The 19,015-nt window shown below is 43.7% G+C and overlaps 1 protein-coding gene across 13 annotated transcripts in view; it reads right to left on the reverse strand.

Moving 5' to 3' along the window:
* TRIP12 (thyroid hormone receptor interactor 12) overlaps nucleotides 1–19,015 on the reverse strand; it is a 1,145,873-nt gene that overhangs the window by 464,998 nt on the left and 661,860 nt on the right. For all 13 annotated transcript variants that reach the window (XM_069213427.1, XM_069213421.1, XM_069213434.1 and 10 more), the window contains one exon: nucleotides 4,981–5,099. In XM_069213427.1, coding sequence (XP_069069528.1) covers nucleotides 4,981–5,099 — 119 coding nt within the window. The remainder of the gene's footprint in view (nucleotides 1–4,980; nucleotides 5,100–19,015) is intronic.

Here is a 19,015-nt window from a genome sequence, read left to right on the forward strand (position 1 = left end):
TCCCTTAAGGCCTTCGGGTGCATGGTCTAACACTCAGAGCACTATTTCGGGTGGTGGTTGTGCCCCAGGCACCACAGACACGATGCAGATCCGTCGCCGACATTATGCGGTGACAGTCCTCGCAAGGTTTGAAGCAGGTCTTCGAAGACAACATCGATACACCAAAAACATCACTAAAAAACAATTGACAAGAGTGTCGAAGTCACCCAAAAATTGACCTAGAGTAGCTCTCTCTGGATCAGCATGTAGTGCGGAAAGAAAAGAACGGACGGTACTGCGCTGAGGTGGCATATATGTACTAGTCCCAACGTCATCACGGAGACTATGATGCCAATGAGTCGAACAATGCCACCTAACAACACAGAAGGGTACTGCTCGAAGAAAAGAATTCCGGATCCAGTCTGACACCTGGGGGAAAATTCTAAGGTAAGGAATCTGCAACTAGAAGTTTCTATAAGATTAAAGCTATACTTGATGAATAAAAATAAGGATTATTTGAATCATTGTGGGATAATTTAATGTAATCATAAAATGAAATATGTATTTAATATTACTTCCTCCTGATGGACTTGATCCAATTATCTACTCTACCTGAGCTTTGATATACTTTCACCTTTAACTCTCATATTTTATTCTTAAGAAGGCAAGATATTTTCTTTCCAGCAGTCATACATGCTTTTTTCTTTCCCCATATCAATCTCTCCTATTAATAATGCCAGAAATATGGGCACCATCTTTGATTCTTCAACTACTATCTGCATCTCTTCAATTTATACATGCCTGCTGGATATTTACCCTTTCTGTAGGATCACCCCAAATTTTTACCTTTTAATCAATCATCAGAATTTACACTCCTGACCATAACTGATGCTCTCTAAACTCTGCCTTGTCATTCCTTGTCTCACAAGTGTTCAATCCTGCCCTTCTTTCCCTCTTGTAGGCCCTCAAAATTGAAATTCTCTCACTTTGTTCTAATTCTAACCTTGACTTCTTTTCACACCATTTTTATCCCTCTGCAGACTTCGGTCATCACAGTAGCTGCTCAGTTGAACTTTTTATGACTTTCTCTGTTGACAGATTTGGTAAAGGAGCTCAATGATCACACAGCAAACCCAGCTCAACTGCAAAATTATACAAGCATTGTTAAAGCCAATAGGTTTTGCCTATATACAGCTACGCATGGCTAAAAGCAAGTAGTATGGAGTGTCAAACTGGAGTTGGGGAGGGGAAGTAGTTTTGTAGAGTAAATTTGTTGGAGTAGAGTGGAGTAGGGGATGTAAAGTGCCGTAGAGGTGAGTAAAATGGAATAGAGTTCAGTGGTAGAGTGCCAGAGTGGAGCAGTGTAGAGCAGCAATGGCCTCTCTATTAGGGCAGAGGAGCGTTGCACCCCTGCTGCCAGCGTCGCAAAGGTGAAAAATAAGATGGTAATAAACTGAATTTATTACCATTTTATTTTTCCCTTTCCCCAGCCAATCCGTGTTTGAGGGCGTAGCCACTGCTGCTGACTTGCAGCAGGGGAGTGGTGCTCAGAGTGCACGTCACTTTGGCCGGCCGTCTTGCAAAGGCAAGCTTGACATGAGTACTTTAAACCTCTCCATCCGGCTATCCTAGATGGAGTGGTTTAAAGTGCTGTCTTAGCCGGGTGGAGAGCAAGCACTGGCTCCTAGCGTCCCAGTGAGCGTGGAGCCAGTCAGCCCCAGCCAATCCTGGTGCTTCGGTCATGCTGCCGGTGCAGCATGACAGCAAGGTCTTGATTGGAAGAGGGACGTTGGGTGAAGCTTTGGGTGCCTGTGCTGCCTTAGCCGGGTGGAGAGCAAGCACAGGCTCCTAGCGTCTCAGTGAGCATGGAGCCAGTCTGCCCCAGCCAATCCTGGTGCTTCTGTCATGCTGCCGGTGCAGCATCACAGCAGGGTCTTGATTGGAAGAGGGACGTTGGCTGAGGCTTTGGGTGCCTGTGCTGCTGGAACCACTGACGACAAGAGGTAGAGGAGCACAGAGGGCAGAATGTAAGTGAATCTTTTTGCTATTCTTTTAAATGTATTTTAACCTACAGCCAGACATTGTGGAAAACTTGCAGTGACTTCACCCTCAACTCCATAGCGCTCAATCGTGGCTTATTATAAACATTGTTTAAAACAAACTGTGACTGATAGCTTTAAGCCTAAGGGCACTGCTGGTTTTATTGCAGTGCCTTAAATGTTCAACCCACCAGTTCTATTGGTCTGGAGCCACCACTTGTGTAGAGTGGAGTGGGGTGGAATAGGGTGGAGTGGTTTGGATTGAGGTAGTCTAGTGGATTAGAGTAGAGTTGGGTGGATAGGAATTAGGGTAGAGTGGGCTGGATTGGAGTGGATTGGAGTGTGGTGAAGTGGTCTGGATTAGATTGGAAACGGTGGATGGATTGAACTGGAGTGCTAGGGGAGGGGTGGACTGAACTAGGGTGGAGAAAACTGGATTGGGCTAGAGTGGGGTGGATTGGAGTAAACTGGATTACAGCTGGTTGGATTGTACTGTGGTTGCCCGGATTGGGCTGGACTGAAATTGGGTGGGCTAGATTGGGGGCAGAATGGGGGATGGAACAGAGTGGGGTGGGGGGGGGACATAACAGAGTGGGAGGTTGGATAAGAGTGGGTTGAATTGGAGTGGATTGGGGCAGACTGTTTTGGATTGGAATGAGGCAGTCTGGAGTGGGGCGGATTGTTTTGGACTAGAGTAAGGCAGATTGGAGTGGGAGATTGTTTCAGACTGGAGTGGGGCAGACTGGAGTGTGGGGAATGTGAGTTGACTGGGGTCAACTGAATTGAGTGGGGTGGACTGGCGAGGATTGGAGTGGGTAAGATTGGAATTGGATGGATATGGGTGTGGGGCACAATTATGTGTTAAACCATAGTTTCCGAAATGTGCTGGACTGGTGTGGGGCAGATTTAAGTATGGCCGACTGTTTTAACATGCAGTGGGCAGATTGTTTTGGATTAGAGTCAGGCAAATTGTTTTAGTTAGCAGTGAGCCAGATTGCTTTTGAGTGGAAAGAGGCAGATTGTTTTGGACTGGAGCGGGCAGATTGTAGTGGGGTAGATTATTATTGACTGGAGTGAGGTAGACTGGAGTGTGGCATATTCCTGTTAAGAAAATTACCAGCATGAATCAGAAAAACCAAAAGCCTGTTAAAAAACTTAAACAGCATGAACTAAAAGAAACAAAAGCCTGTTAACAAAATTAACCAGCATGAATTGAAAGAATCAAATCCTGTTAATAAAATTAACCAGCATGAATTGAAAGAAAAAAAAGCCTAATGACAAAGGTATAAAATTAAACAGCATGAATTGAAAGAACTGATTGTGACATTCCAAATGTACCCCTCGAAAGGGGACTGGAGTGGACCATCCACTGTGTGCTTGAAGTACCTTCAGGGTCGCCAGAGTGCTATAAAGTGGTCATGAAGCCTGAGGACGATATCTTCCGGTCCTAGTGCATAGGAGATCAGAGGTCACACAATGGGATGTGCAAGCACACTCGGAAGAGCAAGAACCCAGGCAGCTCCCTGCTGTAATCGCTCTGGAGTTGTACTAAAAGTAGATTTTGGATATTGTGAAGACACGAACAGCCGTCATAGCACTTAGAGTACAGATTGTTCTTCGGGTAAGCATGCTGTTAGCTGCTCTTTGTTGTAAAGTTGACTCATAAAATACCATCAGCCTATACTGGCCAGGATGGGATTTGTAGTTCCCACTAGGAGTAGGTTTCTATGTGTAAGAAACTGTGCACCACACTGCAGCTGGTGGTAACATTCCCAAACACAGGCACCTCACAGCCACTGCCTTGTTCCCTAAGAAATAGGGTCACTGCGCTGACAGCCAAGAAAGCTTCCAAGGGTACAGCACGGGATGAGAAGCACCATGAGGCGCTACAAAGAAAAGATGGAAACAAGGTGAAAACCAGAGTGGCCTGTCTGCAAATCCGGATCTTTCTGGGTGATACTCCTTGGATAAAGGGAGTGAGGGAAGGGGAGAAATATGTAGAGAGACAAACAAGGAGGGAGAAAGAGACAGAAGCGGTTGAGTTCAAGAAACATGAAGAGAGAGAGAAAGGCGACAGAGTTAGAGCGTGTCAGAGAGAATAAATCCGCTCTCCTCATGCATTGATTTGGGGGAGGGGGGCAGGCTCCCTCAACTCCTCCAAATGTCTAGGAATGGAGGGGGGATGTGGCACAACTGCCTGACCTGCCGACCTCTGAGCTGGGGAACCAGGTTCAAATCTCTGCGTTGGTTCAGCATCCTGTGATTCGGAGCAGATCACAATCTCCCATTGCCTACCAGAAATAAATGAGTCCTTGTGTAAGGTAACTGGTGCTCAAGTAAAGCATTCTAATACCTTGGGATCGGATTCCTATTACATAAAACTGCAAAAAAAAAAGTTAATAAGGGAGCAGCAGGCTGGAGGATGGGGTGTGAAAGAAATAGTACCTCAACCAAATCCGGAACGGAGGATGGTCACTAATTAATTTAAATCAATCAGTGCTTGGGTCCCTGCTCCTTGGACATGACAGGAAATTATGCCAGGCCTTAAGTGGATGAATTACGAGGCTGTAAAGGTGTCACGCAAGCTAACAAATGGTGACCGACAGGTGGGCTCAAAGCCCTCTTCTAACTACAACAGCATCTTGCAAGTGATACGCATGTGCTAGCGCATGCTAATGCGGGCTCAACCCTCAAAATGTTTTTCCTCAAACATTTATACCTATGTTTTGACAAATTCAGTACTTACAGTACAAAATAGATAAAAAATATTTTCTGGGAAAGGAGAGAGACATTGTAATCAATTTGACATACAAACTATGCTTCGAACGATAATATTCATTCTGGGATAGTACCGTAATTTACGATGCACTTGTACATTTCAAGCCATTTTTAATAAGACACATCAAATGACCAAAGCTAATCCATACTTCTATTAAAACTGGTGTAGTAAGTCGTCAATTACCTTCTCTTCTGAAGTAAACACTAAAAATGTCAGGCAGCTTCTGCATTAAAATCTCTGCCATTTGAAGGGCTCCAACCACTATCTTAAGATCCTGACTCGATAGCATAGAAGCAATATGACTAAAAAAAATAATCACAAAATAGTTAATGAAAATCAATCTAAGACATTTAAAATAAAATAATTGAACAAATAAGCTTAAACTTCCAACTGTAAAGTAACTTAGTTTCATGTACTAACTTTTAAGAAGTAAAAAGTATAAGCTGGTACTTACATGACCGACAAGATGAAGCAAAGTGCAAGCCATCTTGATATGGTAAAACAATGACACAAAACGCCATTTAAATATGGTTGCTACATTGGAATGATGATGTGCATAGTGATTTATTTTGTTAAAGATCCAAGATGGCTGAAATGTTGCTTTTAAACTTGGCATTCATCATGAGACAGTAACACCCTATGGGCAATACCATTCAAAGATGGCTGCCTGGTTTAGGAGCAGTAGCCACATGGGATGAAATGAGCAGACAGTAAGTTGCCCCATAGCACTGTTTAGAAAGCAGGTAGGCACAAATAAAAAGTGAGCTCAATTCCTGGTGTATGTGAGCATGAACAGGAAAAATGCCATCAACCTAAGGGAAATACAGCCAATGCCTGAAGTGTGCTGAACCACTACCACACGCTACAAGGTGTTGTGGTAGGAAATCAAATGTGAAGAACACTAAATAACCAATCTCTGATTTCAAGAGTCTGGCAGACAGCCCTTCGGCTGGTTCAAAAAAGTACCTCAATATCTAACATCTAAACAGTACAGGTACAAATATGCACCAAATTACAGCTGATAAACAATGTACAAACGCTCCCAAGAGACTCTAGCAAGGAGGATTATTACAAAGCAGAAAAAAGAGCCATCATCACCAAATCCCATGCCTAGTACAGTAATCTGAGATTCCAAGGAACCAAAAGCACCCTGTATTCAGTGTAACATACACTTAAAGAACTATTTGCTTTAACTTCATCTTTTCACAAAATACAAGTCAGCCCTACTGCCTTTGAAGTAACGTTTCATAAAAACAGACTAAACCCGTGACATGACAACTTGTCTCAATGAGCCAATAAGGACTATATACTTCATCGTTGGCATGTCACCATAACAAGCTTTACGCCAGGGAACCATCAGGTATACAGTCATAAAACTAAAAATACCTACAGTAGGAATTAAGATATTAGTTGCAGAAGACAAGTCTTTCACAAGTAATAATTTTGCAACTGTCTTTCAACTGGGAACCAAGTACCATCTCTATAGCCCTTGTCTTTCTCAGGGTACTGAAGCAGAGCAGTCCAAGCATTTGGGGATTCAGGGGAGGTGTTGTGGGCTAGTAATCCTGCCTCGATGGTATGCAACTACAGCACTCAAATCATTTGTCCAGCCAGTGCTTTCTCTTAAGAATGAAAAGTACTTTTATTACACACACTAGTAAATACAATGCATTAAAATACATATACGTACCATAGGGCAGATGGAAATATATTTGGTGGCACCCTCATATCACGTTAAACCCCTTGCGGGTCCTGAACACATCAAACAGAAATCCACAACCTATACTTGATGAAATGTCTTAATATATGGGTGTATCATTATCAATCACACAGACCTACTGGCTTTGACAGGGTCTCACGACATCAGTAAAAGTAGGAACATTATTTATTCCATTACAACACCACTGAAATTAATGGAGACAAAAACCAATATACAATACATTAAAACACAAAGTTATAAATACAACTCCCTGGGAGACTTATGGGCAAAGTCTGTGGGTGGCTTTTGCACTCCATGCAGCTCCCTAAAAAGATTTTCAAAAACGATGATGGTGCCCCTGCACTACTAAGGGGACCCACAAAGGAAGAACAATATGCAAATAAGCCCAGTGTCAGGGCTTATGGGACTCTATGATGCCCTGTGACTTGAATGTTACATTAGTGGTTTCGCTGCCACGATTATCTTTCAATGAGGCTGCAAGTAGATTTCTTTTTTAAATCCTGGGTACTAGTGCCCACTGTGCACCTCAAGGCTGCCACACAATAGGGGTGGGCAAAGGAAGTCCATTTCTGCGCTCAAGTCCATTCCTGTGCTGCCACAGCCCTTTTCCAATTCATATCTCAGGTGAGGCATGCTGGAGCTGGCACATCATTAGTTCTGAGCCCAAAGGGCGCAGTTTCTCTACTGCTGCCCTCTGCCGGTGGGAGCAGCCGTGCATTTCCAGTGCCCATGAGCTGCATGGACAGGAAGACGAGGGGCCGACATGCCCGTCAACCACCAGACACCGGAATGGGCACAAACAAAGGCTTCAGTAAATCTCTGCTCAGGTCCTGGGTCCACAGGGCCTTTTACCTTTTCTTGAAACACTGGGAGACCGGGTCCTTGGGCCCAAAGGTTTGTTTGCGGAGGTACGCCCCCCCAAAGCACACCCCCTCCCCCATGAAAAAGAAAATGGCAACGAGGAGTGTCAACCATCAGGGTTGTGGTCCTGCTTCGGGGGGTAGGAGGGGTGAGGGGGAATAATAGATATACAGGCGACGCACCGCTACCTTTATTCTCTGCTAAGTTTTCCAGGACGGAGCAGCTCAGGTGGTTCTCAGGCCCAGTAGAGCCTATTTGAAAGTCTTGGGCTCATTTTGCTCCCAAAAGCCATTCCTAGCCAATAGGAGCATTTTCTTCTTCAGGTTGGCTTGCTGCTAAAGGTCATTTTTCATTGGTAGCTTGGTTTCCTCTCCCTGAGTCAGACCAGTACTCCGCCCGGGCCCCTGGTGACCTCTCCTTGTAAGTGGGGGGCTACTTCCACAGCCTCTATGTAGCCATTCAGCAGAATACCATCCCTGCCGCCCTTCCCATGCCCCACAGCCTCCTGGCTACTTGCAGGGCACCTGTGTGTCAGTGGAGTCAAGGGCCATTTCAAAGAAGTCTCATAGGAACCATCCATTTTTTTTTAGTGAAGGTGAAAAGTTCTAGAAGCTAGGTACTACTGGCCAATCCTGGAGTGCCACAACAGTAAATCCCGTCCCAAATCTCCTGCAGACAGCAACTTAGGACATAATACACAACTCCAATTAGTGTATGGCATGAGCTCACCGCAGCGTGGATTCCTTCCCACCAGCGCTTCAAATGGCAGCCCCTCCTATATCTGACTCAAGAGGTCTGTCCCTCCTCCTTTGTTTCTGAGGTCTGTGCTGTCCAAGCTCAGATGCAGTGTGACAAGCTAATTAGAGGATTCAAATTTCCTCTGCACCCCTTTCTTTCCCAGGAAGTGGGTCAAGCACTGCTATACTGTGTGTGGAGAGGCCTTTGAACCCTCTGCTGGACAGTCGAGTTATTAACTTGGCCTAGTATGGAGGACAAGGTCATAGAATCTGATTAGAGGCGGAGCAAGGGAAGTATGACTATTCTTGTAGAGTCTTAAGGGGTGCTGGTATGACTTCAGGGGCTGAAATGTTACACTCTGGATGCATGCTTACCTCTAGATTCATAACTCACTAGACAGACAAAACCGTACTTTACAATAGATTTCAGCTGTAATGTGCAATACAGTTTAAGCACCAACAACCTTTAATAAGCACTATACTATGAATGCCCACTTACATTATAAGGCCTACTCTGGGTCACTACCTATCCTTAAGGGTCCCTTCTATGACAGGCTACCTGGTAGCAGACACTGAGTTGCGCAAAACTGTAGTCTCACAAGTGTAACTAGCCCAGACCCTATATCCCTAGCTGCGCATAATCAGCCTTATCTTAAAAGACAGACACTAGTGGTTAGCACTCTCAGTCTACTTACTGTGAATTTAATGGGAGTGACTCAAATAGTGAAGTTCACTCAGCGCATAAGTCCAAACACTGGGTAGTCGAACGCAAAAAAAACATTGGAGATAAAATTGGTGGAACCCTACTTTGCAATACTTACAAAATGGCAATAGGTAAAACCATAATTAACCTCTCCTAGGAGCCCGAAAAATAATATCACTGTGCCGATCTTCCACCTACTGGGCCAGAGGGGGTAAACATTTGTGCATTACAATAATCTGAAATATTACATGTAACCAAACACCAGACTAATGCTTTTAGACAGTAATTTCCTTGTTTCACTTCAACCTAATAAATATTCTTATTCCACAAATGTTGGTATTAGCACATTAAAACATGTAAAATACTTGCACAGTTAATCCCAATACTTGTAAACCATCAAAGGAACATCCACTAGGAAGCATTCTGCTCAATTTGTGAGCTATACAATATGCTGAGTTTTGGAAAAAGTCAAGTTTCTGGGTGGAACATGTACCACATGGATTCAATAAGCAATGGCAAAGCCACAGGAAAGTCTAAGAAAATAAGCAGCTAATGACAAGGCTGGCAATGGCAGTTCAGGGGTTTAAGAGTCCTCATACAATGCACCAGTATCAAATCGCACAAAATACTGTAACATAAGGGCACTGACTGCATAATATCTTCAGAACAAAGAGGAGCTACAGGTATTCCTCTTCTCTTATCCTCCTGAGAAACTGTTAGGCCCCAAGCAGGTTTGTTAAAAAAATTTCCTCACCCACTGCATAGTAGCATGCTTCATTGTAGGGTGTGCTAGAACACTCTGGTGCAGACCAACACTCAGAGTGGAGCAAAGTGTGTCTTTGCAGGGGTTGGTACCCTGTGTCTCCTGAAGGGATCCACTACTGCAGCCAATGTTTAAACTGTCCCCCTCGCTGCATGTAAAGACATGTTTCGGCCCTCTGCCTTTGCCCTTTGTGGTCACTGGACCTTCATCAGGATAATCGATCCCTTACCTTGAGAGACCCGCTCTTATTTCAGTACCTAAGGGTATCAGAGTGGATCTGATAATTCTGGCCCTATTTCCCGGTAGAACCTTGGTTAATCCCGAGATTCATACATTTCTCCAAACCGGGGTAGTAGTGGGAGCATCGCCCTGTAGTCACACTTTATTCAAGGGTTCTGATGCCACCAATCCAGCTACTAGCTTCCCACCCAGGGATATAATTACCCAGAGAACACTCCATATCTTTACTTTTAATCCTGCCAAGGCGGGCCTAGAATAAAGTTTAGGTAGGTACCCCCCCCCGATAGACAGTTTCTAAATTGGCTGCAGTAGTGGATCCCCTCAGCAGACAGGGTACCAACCCGTGAACACACACTTTGCTCCACTCGGTGTTGTAGCACGCTCAATGAAGCATGCCACTATGTAGTGGGTAAGGGCATTTTTAACAAACTCGCTCGGACCCAACCTGATAAAAAGAGTAACTAACCAACCCGTACTATTCCACAAGGGTACCTACCTCAACACTGTGCAAGTCAGAAATACTGCGTATGCTATATTAACTTGATGAAGACTCTGGTAAAGATTTTTTCAAAATGAGGTAGAAAAAGGCCCATATCAAGTATTTTTAATGTGGGCTACTGTTATTCAATAGAAACATCCTGTATAGGGAAGCAACCTGCTCATGGAGTCATTTACTGAAATCGCACAAGGATGCCAATAGGAATAGCAATGGGGTGAGGGATTAAATTAAGTGAGCTGTACTGAAAAAAGGTGTAGGGTATTTCTAAAAGCAGGCCTTGAAAAATCTACTCACGCACTTGCTAAGATGAGTCATATTTTATCAGGTCGAGCTATTTTTCGGACCTACTTGCCCCTTCAGGCGAGTTGACAAAGAACAAGTGTATGGTTCAGTCAGAAAGTAGAGGAGGAAAAAAAGATGCCTTTAAATCTTGGTTTTGTCACATTTGCTCAGTGCTCAGAGACCGAGGTCAAAAGTCAGTTTGCCTTATAATTAATTTTTCTTCTCACTGCAGAGTTCCAGGATTATGTCTGGTTTGTCCTAACACATTTAAATAGATAAGTCAACTGTACAAACATTTCCCAAATATATTTCAGTATTGTAGGAAAACGCCACTATTGGCATGGTTACCCCCTAACATTTTGCATTTTGTTGATGCCAGCTTTGATTGAAAGTGTGCTGGGACCCTGCTAACCAGGCCCCAGCACCAGTGTTCTTTCCCTAAAACTGTACCTTTGTCTCCACAATTGGCACAACCCTGGCAAACAAATAAGTCCCTTGTAAAGGGTACCCCTGGTACCAAGGGCCCAGTGGCCAGGGAAGTTCTTTAAGGGCTGCATGTATTATGCCACCCTGGGGACCTCTCACTCAGCACATGCACACTGCCTCACAGCTTGTGTGTTCTGGTGGGGAGAAAAAGACAGTTGACATGGCACTCCCCTCAGACTGCCATGCCCACAAACCCACTGCCTGTGGCATAAGTAAGTCACCCCTCTAGCAGGGCTTACAGCCCTACGGCAGGGTGCACTATACCACAGGTGAGGGCATAGCTGCATGAGCACTATGCCCATACAGTGTCTAAGCCAATTCTTAGACACTAAGTGCAGAGTATCCATATAGAGTATATGGTCTGGGAGTTTGTCAAACACTAACTCCACAGTTCCATAATGGCTACACTGAATACTTGGAAGTTTGGTATCAAACTTCTCCGCACAATAAATCCAAACAGATGCCAGTGTGGGATTTATTGAGAAATGCACACAGATGACATCTTAGAAATGCCCCTCTGCATGCCAGCCCAACTGCTAGTGCTAGGCTGACCGGTCTCTGCCAGCCTGCCACTTCCACAGCAGATTCTGGCTACATGGGGTGAGTGCCTTTGTGCACTCTGTGACCAGGAACAAAGCCTGTCCTGGATGGAGGGGCTCAACACCTCCACCTGCAGGAATTGTAACACCTGGCGGTGAGCCTCAAAGGGGCTCAAGCCTGGTGTTACAGCGCCGCAGGGTACTCCAGCTAGTATTATCTATTATTGCATCGGTCAAGAATTTTGGGGAACCCCTGGACTATGCCCACACTATCTCTCACTTTGAGATAGTATATATAGAGCCAGCTTCCTAAAAGTATTAGGTGAGCCCATTATGTAAGCCTATTGTTTGTACTTGTGTGTGATAAAATATTTATTTCAATAGGATGAAAACAAATCACAACACTTTAGTTGGTTATGTGCAGAGAAAACATGTTTTTTTAAACCCGATTTTCACAGATTAATACATTACACAGTTTTGTCAGTAAAGCAGCAAGTGGGCCCTTCTTAGAAATGTTCTGTCTGTAAATGACAGTGTGCAACCACATCATGCTTTAGTAATATGTTTTTAAAAAGTGAGTGTTTAAACAAACTGAGAAACATTCCTACCCTGATGGCAATGCTATTAGTAAACTAAGAGGCAAGTAATGGATCATGTAGGCTAGATTATTTCAATACATGGAGCAAAGATTTAGTCTATTTAATCAATTTTTTTTTTTTTTGTAGAGAAGAAATGCTCAGCTCACTTATATGAAGGTACACCTATACGTGACAAAGAAGAAAAAGGCTACTGTAACCTAAAATATTGGACAAGGACCACAATTTGAGACCCGTTTATGGGTCAAGTATGTTAGTTATGGTTAAGTAGATTATTCAAATTACTCGACCTGCAGGTCTATTACCATTATGATTTTTCGAGGCCTGAAAGGGGCTGACTCTCTAACATCAGCCCTGGCTCCAGATGGCCCTCCAGATAGCTGTTTTACAAATATTCACAAAATTGATGATATTTTACTGTACTGCAACTAGTATGTGCTGCACAATAAGTAGGCAATGATCAACAGTAATGTAAACAAAGCAATTTACCTCAACATACCTGGAGTAGAACATGGCCTACATTTTGCAACAAGGGCACGCATGATTAAGACTTGTAGAGTTCTTGTCTTTTCATGCCGTTACCAGGACTGAATTTGGTCCGATTTGTTTTCTGTCAGATTGTACATAGTATGTTCAATATTGTCAGATAAGATCCAAGTTGGACAGCAGTGGTAATAAGCAGGGTTCCGAGTCATCACTAATACCGTCTATCTGCTACATGCTAATTTTTCCTCAAAGTATTGAGGCACAGGGTCTCTGGTATGAAACACAGACCGATGATAACCAAACCGTCAGGATCTCCGTGGAAAATCACTGCATATATTTGCAGGATAGGCATGATTAAAATCTATAAATGAGCTCCATCCATACATGTCCTTAATACAAACCAATGATCTTGTCTTTTTGATAAATACAGTGGTTGGTGGATAAGGACTCTCGTCTAAAACTGAATTAATTTACACATCATTGCAAAAGTTTAGGCTGGTTGCCAAATAATGATGTTTTTATTATTTTAACAAGTTTTATTTTCTTAATTGACAACAACCTCAAGGCCATCAAAGTACAGTTACTTTTTTGAAACTGCACTAAACACAAACAGGGTCAGCTTGATCGTGAACACACTGGTGTGCACAGAATCAAATATTCGTATTCTCTTCTAAGCCTCATAAACTAACACTTTCAGTTTTAAGTATCAGAAATAGGATGTAAAATAACTTCCTCAGAGTCTATTAAACATTTTTCGTCAAAAGTATGTGTTCTCAGTCACTCAACAGTTCATACCATATTCATACAGATTTCCTCAGCTAGCAACTACTCATGTGCATCCTTATTCCAAAGATCTAAAGAGTGGCGATACTGCTGTAGCCAGTGACACATTGTCTTATGTTTTGCTAGTAACTGTATTGTCACAAATTTGCACCAACTTTTTCCATTTTTACATGTTAAATGAAGCCCTAGAATACAATGTGTCAGAATTAATTAATATTGAAGCCACCCTCATCATTACAGTCACCATTGGCTGAACAAGTAACTAACCTTCAGTAATGCAATCTGGTGAATACCCCATCTAAATGCAGAAATCACACCTTGGAAATACACCCAGGCACCAGTCTGGATTCGCAAAACATTTCAGCATAGCTCTTGAGGAGCACTGACTCCAGTTGCCCACAGACGTGATGACTAGAGACATACATATGCACCACCCATGTTCACTTGTATGAGTTTCTTTACAGACATTGTCCACGCCCTCAGACGTGGAGCGTATTAATAATCAATTGTGAAACTGTGAAGATCGCTAGAATTGAAACTTCTTTTAGACTGGATGAGTCCAATCCACAGAACAGGGACTTAGGAAGGATGTGAGGAACCTGTAGGTTAGATAGTGTCCACCACAAAAAGAGTTACGTAATGAAAATGTCACTTACCCAGTGTACATCTGTTCGTGGCATCAGTCGCTGAGATTCACATGGTATGCATGAGCTCGCCATCTGGTGTTGGGTCGGAGTGTTACAAGTTGTTTTTCTTCGAAGAAGTGTTTTCGAGTCACGGGACCGAGTGACTCCTCCTTCTGTGCTCATTGCGCATGGGCGTCGACTCCATCTTCGATTGTTTCCCCCGCAGAGGGTGAGGTAGGAGTTGTACTATAGTAATAGTGCCCGCGCAATGAAAAATGTAAGTATGTACCTATTAAAGGATTAAGTAATATATATACAAATGTACAAAATTGAAGGTAACTTCTGAACTGCTACAGGCTTCCGGGGAGGTGGGTGGGTCCATGTGAATCTCAGCGACTGATGCCACGAACAGATGTACACTGGGTAAGTGACATTTTCAGTTCGATGGCATCTGTCGCTGTAGATACACATGGTATGCATAGACTAGTAAGCAGTTAGTTCCCCATAAGCGGTGGTTTAGCCTGTAGGAGTAGAAGTTGTCTGAAATAGAGTTCTTAATACAGCTTGACCTACTGTAGCTTGTTGTGCGGATAGCACATCTATACAGTAGTGTTTGGTGAATGTGTGAGGCGTAGACCAAGTGGCTGCCTTACATATTTCCTGCATTGGGATGTTTCCTAAAAAGGCCATTGAAGCACCTTTTTTCCTTGTTGAATGTGCCCTGGGAGTAATGGGCAGTTGTCTTTTTGCTTTAAGGTAGCAGATTTGGATGCATTTAACTATCCATCTGGCTATACCTTGTTTTGATATTGGGTTACCTGCATGAGGTTTTTGGAATGCAATAAATAGCTGTTTAGTTTTTCTGATGTTCTTTGTTCTGTCAATGTAGTACATTAATGCTCTTTTGACATCTAATGTATGTAGTGCTCTTTCAGCCACAGAATCTGGCTGTGGGAAAAAAACTGGTAGTTCTACCATTTGATTTAGATGGAATGGTGAAATAACTTTTGGTAAAAATTTTGGATTAGGTCGTAGGACGACCTTATTTTTATGTATTTGTATAAAAGGCTCTTGTGTTGTGAACGCTTGAATTTCACTTACTCTTCTTAGAGATGTAATGGCGATGAGAAAGGCAACTTTCCAGGTTAGGAATTGTATTCCGCAAGAGTGCATGGGTTCGAAAGGTGGGCCCATGAGTCTTGTTAGAACCACGTTTAGGTTCCATGAAGGAACAGGTGGTGTTCTTGGTGGTATAATTCTTTTAAGCCCTTCTATGAATGCTTTGATAACTGGTATCCTATACAAGGAAGTTGAATAGGTAGTTTGCAGGTATGCAGATATTGCTGCAAGGTGTATTTTAATAGAAGAGAAGGCTAGCTTTGCTTTTTGTAAATGGAGCAAGTAATTTACTATATGTTTTGGAGTTGCGTCTAGTGGTTGTATCTGATTATGATGGCAGTACCAAACAAATCTTTTCCACTTACTTGCGTAGCAGTGTCTAGTGGATGGCCTTCTGGCCTGCTTTATGACTTCCATACACTCTTGGCTAAGTTGTAAGTGTCCGAATTCTAGGATTTCAGAAGCCAGATTGCTAGATTCAGCTATGCTGGGTCCGGGTGTCTGATCTGTTGGTTGTGTTGCGTTAACAGATCTGGTTTGTTGGGCAGTTTGATGTGTGGTACTACAGACAGATCTAGCAGTGTTGTGTACCAGGGTTGTCTTGCCCACGTTGGTGCTATTAAAATGAGTTTGAGTTTGTTTTGACTCAATTTGTTTACTAGGTAAGGAAGGAGAGGGAGAGGAGGAAAAGCGTAAGCAAATATTCCTGACCAGTTCATCCATAGGGCATTGCCTTGGGATTGCTTGTGTGGGTATCTGGACGCGAAGTTTTGGCATTTTGCGTTCTCTTTTGTTGCAAATAAGTCTATTTGTGGTGTTCCCCAGAGTGTGAAGTAGGTGTTCAGAATCTGTGGGTGGATTTCCCATTCGTGGACTTGCTGGTTATCTCGAGAGAGATTGTCTGCCAGCTGATTCTGGATCCCCGGAATAAACTGTGCTATTAGACCAATTTGATGGTGGATTGCCCACTTCCATATTTTTTGAGCTAACAAGCTTAACTGCGTTGAATGTGTTCCTCCTTGTTTGTTTAGATAATACATCGTTGTCATGTTGTCTGTTTTGACAAGGGTGTATTTGTGGGTTATGATTGGTTGGAAAGCTTTTAGTGCTTGAAAAACTGCTAATAATTCTAGATGATTTATATGCAGTTTTGTTTGATGTATGTTCCATTGTCCTCTTATGTTGTGTTGATTGAGATGTGCTCCCCACCCTGTCATGGAAGCATCTGTTGTTATTACGTACTGTGGCACTGGGTCTTGGAAAGGCCGCCCTATGTTTAAATTTATACTGTTCCACCATAGAAGCGAGAGGTAAGTTTGGCGGTCTAGCAACACCAGATCTAGAAGGTGACCCTGTGCTTGAGACCACTGTGAGGCTAGGCACTGTTGTAAGGGCCTCATGTGCAGTCTTGCGTTTGGGACAATGGCTATGCATGAGGACATCATGCCTAGGAGCTGTAGTATTGTTCTTGCTTGTATTGTTTGGTTTGGAGACATGTGTTGAATGACTGTTGAAATTGTGGATCCTTTGTGGAGTTGGCGTTGCTACTCCTTTTGTCGTGTCTATTATGGCTCCTAGATATTGCTGTACTTTGCTTGGCAGAATGTTTGATTTTGCAAAGTTGACGGTGAACCCTAGTTTGTAGAGGGTTTGTATGACTTGATTTGTGTGGTTTGAGCATTGTGTGAGCGAACTGGTTTTGATTAGCCAGTCGTCTAGATACGGGAACACATGTATTTGCTGCCTTCTGATGTGTGCAGCGACTACTGCTAGGCATTTTGTGAATACTCTTGGAGCGGTTGTTAAACCAAAAGGCAATACTTTGAATTGGTAATGTATTCCTTTGAATACAAACCTTAGATATTTCCTGTGTGATTGATGTATTGGTATATGGAAATATGCGTCCTTGAGGTCTAGGGTTGTCATGTAGTTGTGTTTTTTGAGCAATGGTAACACTTCTTGTAGTGTGACCATGTGAAAGTGGTCTGATTTGATGAATGTGTTTACTACTCTGAGGTCTAGAATTGGTCTCAGTGTTTCGTCCTTTTTTGGTATCAAGAAGTACAGTGAATAAACTCCTGTGTTTATTTGTGTGCTTGGTACTAATTCTATTGCATTTTTTTGCAGTAGTGCTTGAACTTCTATCTCTAGAAGCTGTGAATGGTATTTTGATAAATTTTGTGATTTTGGTGGTATGTCTGGGGGGAATTGCAGGAATTCTATGCAATAACCATGTTGGATAATTGCTAGGACCCATGTGTCTGTAGTTATTTTGTCCCATGCTTCGTAATATTGACGTATCCTCCCCCCCACTGGTGTTGTGTGGGAGGGGTGAGTGACGTGTGAGTCACTGCTTGTTGGTAGTTGTTTTGGGGCTTTGAAATCTTCCTCTATTCCTAGGGAATTGCCCCCCTCTATACTGGCCCCGAAAACCTCCCCTGTACTGTCCCTGGCAGGTGGGCGGTGCGGACTGTGAGGTGCTAGCTTGTGTGGCCTGACCCCGAAACCCTCCTCTAAAAGGTGTTTTGCGGAAGGTGTTATAAGATCCTCTGCTCTGCGGGGAGTAGAGTGCGCCCATGGCCTTGGCAGTGTCAGTGTCCTTCTTGAGCTTTTCTATGGCTGTGTCGACCTCCGGACCGAACAGAAGTTTTTCGTTGACTGGCATGTTAAGCACTGCCTGCTGAATTTCTGGCTTGAATCCAGACGTTCTGAGCCATGCGTGCCTACGGATGGTAACCGACGTATTAATGGTCCTTGCGGCTGTGTCTGCTGCATCCATGGAGGAGCGTATTTGATTGTTGGAAATGTTTTGACCCTCCTCAACAACCTGTTTTGCTCTTTTTTGCAGATCGTTTGGGAGATGTTCAATGAGATGTTGCATCTCATCCCAGTGGGCTCTGTCGTATCACGCTAGCAGCGCTTGTGAATTTGCGATGCGCCACTGGTTTGCTGCTTGGACAGCAACCCTCTTCCCGGCTGCATCGAACTTCCTGCTTTCTTTATCTGGGGGAGGTGCATCCCCAGAAGTGTGTGAATTTGCCCGTTTTCTGGCAGCCCCTACCACCACAGAATCTGGTGGCAGCTGAGAGGTGATGAATACAGGGTCCGTAGGAGGCGCCTTATACTTTTTGTCCACCCTAGGCGTCACTGCCCTACTTTTAACTGGCTCCTTGAAAATGTCCTTTGCATGGCTTAGCATGCCTGGGAGCATCGGCAGGCTTTGGTAGGAGCTGTGGGTTGAAGAGAGGGTGTTAAATAAAAAATCATCCTCTACTTGTTCCGAGTGTAGTTCCACATTATGGAATAGTGCTGCTCTAGCCACCACTTGTGAGTAGGCTGTGCTGTCTTCCGGTGGTGATGGCCTAGTTGGGTATGTGTCTGGGCTGTTATCAGACACTGGTGCGTCGTACAAGTCCCACGCATCCTGATCTTGGTCATCGTGGCTCATGGCGGTGTGAGCTGGCGAATGTGACGGGGTGTAAGTTGGCGAAGCCGGAGTTACAGGTGGAGGCGAGGGAGGAGGTGTTACCTTTTGTGCTGTTTGTTGCTGAGGAGTAAACTGAAGCGTTCTCTTTCGTTTGACAGGTGGAAGGGTACTGATCTTCCCAGTCCCCTGCTGAATAAAGATACGCTTTTGCGTGTGATCCACGTCAGTGGATTGCAGTTCTTGTTCAAATCTATGTTTCTTCATTTGTGAAGACATAGAATGCTCTTCAGTATAGGAGCCTGAAACAGGGTCTGATGTCGCTTTTTTCGGCTCCGAAAACCCTGTTGATTG

Source organism: Pleurodeles waltl, chromosome 11 (genome assembly GCF_031143425.1).
Source record: "Pleurodeles waltl isolate 20211129_DDA chromosome 11, aPleWal1.hap1.20221129, whole genome shotgun sequence".
NCBI lineage: Eukaryota > Metazoa > Chordata > Amphibia > Caudata > Salamandridae > Pleurodeles > Pleurodeles waltl.